The following is a 9284-nucleotide window of genomic DNA, read 5'->3' as shown; positions in this document are numbered from 1 at the left end:
AGATGAGACCTTTCATGCAATAAAAGCAATAGCTCAAAAAAAGTACTGGTAGAAAATCTTTTACAGCGATATATATAAAAGAAAAACATTCAGTGAAAACGTTATGCACTGAAAATGGTTCTCCACTGTAACTGCATATTGCGCTAGTTTTTCTAAATACAAAACAGTTATGGGTCATGCGCGTGTGACTAACACGGAGTCTTATCAAATCCTGGCAGAAACCCATACAGACAAAATTGGTTCGATACTATATAATTTATTATTTAGTGATAACGGCAAATAAGCTAAAATTAGGAGACACACAATGAAGGTCTAGCAGAACCGTATATTGTATATCCATAATTTGTAGGAATTTCAGCACAAATTGATCTCATTTGACTCCGGCTGAGACGAAAGGTGTTGAAACTTCCACCCCTCCCAATCACTTCAATGAACTGAGTATTATCTTTCTGCTTTGGGCTTTGAAAATTTTTGAATGTTTTGCAAGACTTAGACTTATTTTGATTCTTCGTTAAAATTTCTAATAATGGTATCAACATTAAAGTTTCATTTTATTTTATCAACTACGTATTTATTCTTAATAATTTTTCAGCTGTCTTTCTCTAGAGAGAAAAATAAATCCAGACTATATTTCATTCTAATATCATTTATTAATCAAAAATATTTTGCCAAACAGAAAATTTTTAAAATTTACTTATAAAATCTAAAATTTTGAGTATTTATGAAAAGTACTTTTAAAAAGATATTGAAAAAAATTATGTCAGAATTTCATAGCTTAAAGTTTACAAACGAGAAGAAAACATTAGTTGAACATTAAACAAGCTTGACATCAGCATTCCCGTCAACAATCCTTCTTGCTTCAGGATCATTTGCTTCCACCAACTCAGCAGGTGACACTGAAAATGGGAAAAGCAATTAACAATTTGCAAATCGATTTGTAAGAAATAAAACAATTGGTAATTTGATGAAGAACAGTGTATTTCGAATGTATTAAAACCGTGAAACCGAAATAGACGAAATAACAAGGTCCGTTTATAATACAACTTGAAATTTATTTTCATATTTTCTAATTTATGATAAATGAGGAAAATATTTATTACAAAGAATCATAGATTAGAACATAAAAATTTTCATTCTTTTGAACTGTCCAGACATCCTTTTTATTTTTTCTCAAGATTATTTCATAGGTTAAAACTTATCAGAGGTTGTTATATTTTGATTCTTAAATGGTTAGATTTACAAAAAATGCTATGTTATTATTTTGGATAACCGCTAGGGACAAAAAACCCCAGACAAAATACATTTCAAATCCTAAATACCAATAAAATTCATGTATTCTTCGCATAGTGATCATGTATTCCGTCCGTGACTGCAGCGACATGTATTTGATCTATGGCCAATGTAATGGAAATGCCTTACGAACTGCTAGGAAGTATGCCCGTCGATATCCGACACGTTTTCCTCCCTATGTCTATGTCATCCGCAGGCTGGTCGACAGACTGAGAAATACACTAAGCGTCTGCTCGACAATCGGCCGTCATGATGTTGGAAGACCGCATAGTGCCCTGAAGCAGAGTTCACATGAGGTGAACTATTGTGAGCAATCATTGTCCCTCTGTTGCTGTCCCTATATAGTCCTCGTGTGAACAGTTCAGACAACGTTGTTGGGACAATGGCAAACGGTTGTCCCGAAGACACAATTATTCCCCATTGTCCCATTGGGGTCACGTGATATTCCTGAAATAAGCATGATCTTCTATTGCCCGCAATAGTTGGCCTCGTATGAACCCACCTTGACGGTATCACAGGAGGATGCAATACTGCGATGGATAAAAGACACGTCCGAAATAAGCACTCTAGCTAGTGAGCTGAATTCTGCTAGAAGTACTGTTCACAGGCTGTTACGGTCAAAGAGGTTACACCAATTTCGGTACACAACCGTGCAATGTCTAAAACCAGATGACTTTCAGAAACGCATGGACTTTTGTGAATGGCTGTTTCAGCAACACAACATATATAATGGTTTCCTTGCTCATATCTTGTGGACTGAGAAGTCATGCTTCACTCTAGATGGGGTATTCAAACATCACAACAACCATATATGGTCCCATTTCAATCCTCATTCAATCAGGGCCGCAGAAACAACAGGAACGCTGGTTTACAAATGTGTGGGTCGGCATACTTGGGGACAGCCTGCTTGGTTGCCTGAACGGTTCTCGGGACATTCTTCTTGAATTTTCTCCGTGATATGTTACCCGATATTTTTTATGACATATCCTTAGCGGCAACACAAGGATTTTGGTTCAAATGTGATGGGGCTCCGGCACATTTCTATGCTCCTGTAAGTAATTGGTTGGATATGGAATATCTTGCATGCTGGAACGGATGTGGGGGTCCAGCTGTGACCGCCACGATCGTCCGACCTTATATGGTTGGTTCTTTTTCTATGGCGTTATCTTAAGACATTGGTGTATCAATACGTAGTGACTACATCAACAGACTTAAATGCGCGTCTGCGTGTTAATGGCACTTCGGTGGTCACCGTGCTGCTGTGACGTGCGCTGGCATCCATTCCACGGCGCAGCCAAGCCTGCCTCGATGCACTTTGAGCATGTGCTTAAGTAATTTGCAAATAGTGCTGTTGATGTATCAAATAAACTGTTCTTTTCTTGCACCGGATATGACGTCATACTTTGTTTTTTTTTATTTTCTAGAAAACGATGTGTAGTATTGATACAGTTTTCTGGGCACTTTTTCAAAGCTCTAATATTGTATAACAATTAAAAAATCCGTTTTAAATGTAATTTCAGCTATTGTTATTTTAAAAAAAGCACCAACTTACAAATAAGTTTTTTTCGTTTTAAGGTGACTAGACAAATAATATTAATTTTTTTTCAAAACAGAAAATTAAATAATATTGCACTGAGAGTCCTTAAGCATTACCGAATGATTATATATTTGTGCAGTTTCATAGCCGAAGAGAGAGAAGACACTTTGAATTTTTAAACTTTCTGTTTATTTCATCCCGGAAGGCATACTTTATGTACAAGAATGAAGGCACGAGGTACGTCAATCCACAGCACGAGACAAGTGCGAAAAAAGTGAGACAGCGAAATATTTTTCCCCGGTGATTATATACTATGAGATTCTGATAGGAATTTTTTTGAACGTTTCGATTTAGGTAAAGGGCACGTAGGTATCTTTTAAAAAATTTATATACGTTGTCAGATTTTTATCCCTTGACTTAGAGTGTGGGAACCTCTGATTTAAGCATTTTTATAGAGCTCGTGTAGCAATAATTAAATAAAAATGGTGGAATTGGATCAGGAAATAAAAGAACATTTTAGAATTAAGTTGATATGGTTTAAATTAAGATAAAAAAATTAGTATATTAATTAGGATTTAATTTAGATTCAGAGATATCATTACACACACACATACAATGAATCAAATAAGGATGATAAAAACTTGTAACTCTCACCAGGTGGGGAATTTTCTGGAACTGTACCCGAATTTGGAGCTTCTGGAACCAAGATTTCCTGTGCCGAAGTGGAAGGAATCTTTCGAAACGGGTTTTCAATTACTCTATTACTTACTGACTCATCTGACGAAAATCTATATATATATATATATATATATAAAAGTGCAATTCTGAATTATCAGGTTTTATAGATTTTATGCACAAGTAAAAAATATTTTTTTAAAAAAATACGATTGAAAAAATAATATATTGTATTTGATGTTGTTAAAAACTGAATAATTCTGTTCGTAAAAATAGGTAAAATTACACTAATAATTAGTCAAGAAGAATATTTAATTCTGATATGCTATATGAAGCTCTATAATTGTTAATTCAGTGCAAAAATCTAAAAGGAAAACTGAGGGGAGGGAGGTCGCTGAAAACTATATATCATAATGAATATATAATTAAAAAAAATTAGTAATGTAAATAAAATTGCTAGTAATTTACTTTATTTTCGTTTTATTGGAGAGAAGATCTTTAAACAGAAAAACCACCAACAAAGTATAATAAAATTGATATTGGATCTTTTGAAAAAATAAATATAGGGATGTTGCCGTGAAAGGAATGTTTTTCTTTTTTAAAAGCCCGTCTTTATTTTTAGAGGGTGGAGGATTTATCATTATCTTACACTACGATTTCTTGAAGATTCACTGAAAACACGCAGATGCGAGACTCGTTCCAATCTCATTCCAGTCTGAAAAATTCAGAATTTTTATACACTCTGTACGTTTCCGAATTCTATAGCCTATGGCTTAGGGCTCCATTGCATTCACGCGAAGTCTTTCCACCCAATTATTTTACTAGGAACTTTATTTTTTACCCTTTACATAATTATAAAAAAGAGATGCATCATAATTATGCTAATTAGTAAGATTGAATAATTAATTTTGATCGACAAAAAAAATCAATTTATTTTCATTATCTATCCAAATATTTATTTAAATAAAAAAATCAATATATAATGTTTTTTAAACGGACTAAAAATATAATATAATTTCTGCTAACCCCATACAGACTGTCCTTTAAAGCATAAAAGTCGTAATTATTTTAAATTCACAGTCAGAAATTTTCAGGACAATCATTATAGGGCTAAAAGAAAATATTTTATACGTTTTAGTCTGTTTTATAAACGTGATCTATTAATTTTCTTTTATTTACATAATTACTTTTTGCTTTTTAGTCAAGTGTCTGCGAAATTGCAATCAATTTTAAGATAACTTTCGGATGAATTAAAGATTTGGTGAGACGCCATCTGTCGGTAATGGAAGTTTTTAATCATTGCAAAATTTGCACAGAGCAGACATACAAGAAAGCGATTTAATATCGCATTGTCACCCGGATCTGAACTAAATTTAAAAATTCAATTCTCTTAATTCATCAGGACATTACTTCAAAATCGATTGCAAAATTTGCATTCATACAGACAGACAGAGGCGAAAACGAGTTAATAAAACGACGTTAAAAAATTGAATTTCTTGTAGTAGGAAGTAAGTTGCCATTTTGAAGTTGGAGTTACATATGGCATAAAAAATTTTTTTTTAAAAATCCAGCAAAAAAAAAAAAAAAAAAAAAAAAAAAAAAAAAAAAAATCTAAAACCAAATTGGCAGAAGAAATCACTCAAAAAAGCACTGCTCTGATTGTTTGAATTGCAGGAAAAATAATGGAATGAATTAAAAAAGAAAAAACGTTTTTTGTTGTTGTTGCTCAAAGTTATATATTCAATACTGATATTTACATAATCATGATGCATCTGTTTTCAGAATTTGGTAAGGCTTGAAAATAAAATAAATTCGTCAGCAACAAGAAACATAAAGAGTATAAAAATATTCTCCAATAATTAAAACTTGGGTTTTTTTCTCTGAATTACTTGCATCGCACACCTCACAAATTACACCTATTGAAGACATTCGTAATTCTACTATGATTGCAGAAAATCTTAAATTGAGCTTTTAGTTTAGCAACAGTTATGCATTTTGCAAAATCTTTATTTTGAAATGCTAAAGTTTCGGAAGAAATTTATAAAAAGTGAATTTTTTTCTAACGTTTCAGATTTTTGTTACTATATTTTAACCGAAGTAATATTAACACAGAAATACAACAATTTATAATTTCAAAAGCATGAAAGCTTAATAAAACTTCAAAAAGTAGCAAAAAGTTATTTAATATGTGTTAGCCTTAAAAATTTAATATTTAGATTTGCATGGAAGGGAAATGGCATTAAACATTCTAACAGTGGTTATTCAGACATGTTAAATTACAGAAGAGAGTAACATATCATCAAATTATTCAAAAGAAAATAATTATGGAAATATTGTTAAAGTATACAAATTTATCCAAATGTTTATACATTGCAGAGAAAATAATTTTTATCTCTATACAGTATAAAGACAAAATGGTTAATTTCAAGTAAAGCTTTTAAATGATTAAGCTAGTGATATGAAATATAATTAAATATATGACCAATATCAAGTACCTGTAATCTGATGGTAGACGCGGCAGCAGACCGAGACGTTTTTGAGGTTTCTCCTTACAAAAAAAAAAAAAAAAAAAAAAACATTAATAATATTTTTGAGAGAACATAAATTAAATAAATCATCTTAATTGTGTAAAAATGTTAAAGCGCTAAATAAGTATATAAAAGTATTAAAATATATTGGCAACATATAGGTGAAACTTTTATATTGGACCACTCATTCCTATCTTGGGATGTGCTGCCTTACAGTTGAACTACTTCAATAAGTACCCGTTACTACATAGAAGAAACCAACAATATTCATAAGTTCAGCCAAGAAATTTTTTTCTATGTAAAAATCAAAATTTTTGTAGAATTTATTTCTTTATTTACAAACCTCAAGAATTATTCTAGGATTTTCTTATATTTTTCCTTCATTTTGTGCGGTAGAATTTAGTTAATAAAACTACACACTGTTTGTAAGTTTTAACATAACTAGTATCCGTAACAAGAATCAACGCGTAAACTGTCATCTGTTGTATCACGGATCACAAACACATTTAGTTCTACACCCTCTACTAGTCGGAAATCTTTATTCTAGAGCAACAGTTGTCTAGAGCACATTTGCTATTTATAGAATACTAAATCAACCAACGCTACATTTTTCAAAACGCTTTCAATGATATATGTTGCTATTAGTCAAGAAAAATAACACTTCTCAAATTATCATTAAAACAGCTAATTGTAAAAAAAATAATAATAAAGTAGCCCTGAAAATACAATTAAAAAACAGCTGGAAATGTTAACATTGCGAGTTCATTTAGTTTGATCCTTTTGAGATATTTTAATTATTATTTATTATCAGTAAACGGGCATTTCGTTTTATTTTCCAAAAATATCGTAAAAGCCCTTATATTTCAACATCTACACACACAAAAGATTCATAACTATGAAATGTTCAAATCCACTTGATAGCAGATTTCACTCCTCAGGACTTTGACTATAGTCATATTTTTGTTAATATTTTTTGACACGCTAACATTTTAAACCAAAACAAAAAGTTCCACACTTCTGCGACTAGAATAAAATGACTTATGAAGCCTTCAATATCACGATTGTAGACCATTTCGTTGAATTTGCAAAGTAGACCATCCAGTCCTCGAAGTGGCCGTTGATTTTTCTGAGACCAAAGCTTCATTGTTCTCTCATTTCTGATCATAAACAAATAGGATTTATTTATTTATTTAATTTATTTAAATTGTTAAAGATTTTTTCTAAATATGAAAAAAAGACGAGGGTATGTCTAAAATTAAGATTTCCTATTTTTGTAAGTAATACGTTTATTGAATGAAACAATACAAAATATGAATATTCATATAATTTAAGGTATTTTGCTTACTAGAACTATATGCCATTTCAAAATGCTTCTGAAATTAGCTATTGGCCTATGATTAAATTGGAAACTTTTTATAATAACAATTATCGTGCATAATTAATTATATTAAAATAGCTGAATTATATCAATTAACTGCAACTGTGCGATATCGTAAGAAAACAATTTGCTGAAATGCAATACAGCGTTTTACGTATCTTGTTACATGTTAACAATTGAGACAATATCACATGTAGAGAGAAACATAGAAATATTATAAATTACAAGATAAAATAATCATATTTCATAAAGTTTTGATTTTGCTGGATGTAAACGTTGGTGAATAGTAGCAGTTCCTACAAATTTAATACAGTTAATGGGCGGCTCTATCATTTCGTTCTCTTGAGTTTAACTTTTTCTCGGGAAAACTATAGTTTAGTACATCAGAGTAAGTTGAGTTTATAATTCAGTGAAAGTCAACTGAAATTATATATGCCTATATGTCTAAATGGAGCATCGTATTACCATTACCGCGGTTTTAGTAAACATGTTTTACAAAATGAACTTGAATTCTATTTCTATGTCTTCAGGTTTTAATCATTATTTTCTTATGTGAGCAATTAAAATTGATTAATTTTTTACCTATAGCTTTTTATATTCTAATGTCGACATGGAATAATGACAATCCACCATTACTTTTCATTTTAACGTTTATCTGTTTCACGATCACTCACTTTGATCCCCTAGTTGAATAGCTTATCCTAGCCCCTTGGTACATCGCAAATCTCCACAAATACAGCCCAAGCAGTTGCCCGAACCACTTGTGCTGTATTTCCTCTCGGCCCAACTGGACTGAAAAGGAATTTGAATGAGTTTTATATTTAATACTCAAGTTCACGCCATGCCAATTCTGACCGATTCTTTGCATTAATGACAAATTTTTCGATTGTCACCACTCCATTGGCTTGGCGTAATTGTGCATTTTTGACTCTGATCATCCCTGGCCACACTGTATGAAGAGAATGACAACCAGTTCAAAATTTCCCTCTCTAAAATTTTTACAAACAAATCAGGATAATATATTTAGTATGAAAGTTTTTTCGTCACAAGAATTTACATATAAAATAATGCGTTCTGTAGACGCTAACAGACTGCAATAAAGCTAGGAACCCTTCATTATGTTTTGGAATGTTCAATTTATTTATTGCTTAAATGTTACTTATTAAAAGTAGAATAATGTTTTCTTTTTCGAAACAATAAGAGATCTAGGCTCCAATCCTATAACCTAAATTCTTATTTTCAGTTTTATTGTAATCATTTAAAGAAAAATATCTGTTCAGTACTGTTGAAAAAACATCAATTCTAAAACAGAAAAAATTCCAACAATGCACATGAATCTAACTTACTGACTCTACTCTCTTACGAGTGGGTTTTCGCATCTCTTTTTTTGGCAGTTCCCTGGTGGCTGATTCTATAAATGGTGAAAAAAGAAGAAGAAAAATTAGAATCTTCTAAAATTATCGTGCATTGACCTATATACTCACTTTAATATGAACTGTTTTCTAAGTAAAATATGATGGAAGACGAAAAGAAAAAAAAAAAAAAAAATAACCATAGCCTAGTTGTTAAGAATATAAAACTCGAGTTTGATTTAGTTTACTTACATTAACATCATGTTTAAAACAAACAAAAAACACTTGGGTTATTTTGACACAGATGTCATAATTTTGAACCTCAGTCATATGACGAGGATGATACCTGAATTGGCACATTCCTCTCTAACTTTCCGCGGTAAACAAAGGGAAGGACATTTAGCTCCGGTGGATTTATTGCGTACCAGACTCCCTAAGGCGGCAGCTTTTCAATAAAGTCAGGTGTCGAGCTTTAAAAACTCCGCTCGCGAAGAATAAACCTTACTACCATACAACAGTAACCC

The 9284-nt window shown here is 31.5% G+C and overlaps 1 protein-coding gene across 1 annotated transcript in view; it reads right to left on the bottom strand.

Moving 5' to 3' along the window:
- Positions 1-663: 663 nt before the first annotated feature.
- Positions 664-9284, bottom strand: part of LOC129959107 (uncharacterized) — a 28726-nt gene continuing 20105 nt past the window's right edge. The window contains exons 7-10 of the mRNA XM_056071923.1: positions 8755-8819; positions 5998-6050; positions 3482-3615; positions 664-896 (exon numbers count right to left, since the gene is read on the bottom strand). Of these exons, the coding sequence (XP_055927898.1) occupies positions 814-896; positions 3482-3615; positions 5998-6050; positions 8755-8819 (335 nt within the window). The 3' untranslated portion in view covers positions 664-813. The remainder of the gene's footprint in view (positions 897-3481; positions 3616-5997; positions 6051-8754; positions 8820-9284) is intronic.

The sequence above is a fragment of the Argiope bruennichi genome, chromosome X1 (assembly GCF_947563725.1).
Source record: "Argiope bruennichi chromosome X1, qqArgBrue1.1, whole genome shotgun sequence".
Lineage (NCBI taxonomy): Eukaryota > Metazoa > Arthropoda > Arachnida > Araneae > Araneidae > Argiope > Argiope bruennichi.
The sequence above is the reverse complement of the archived record's forward strand: the minus strand, read 5'-3'. Positions and strand labels throughout refer to the sequence as shown.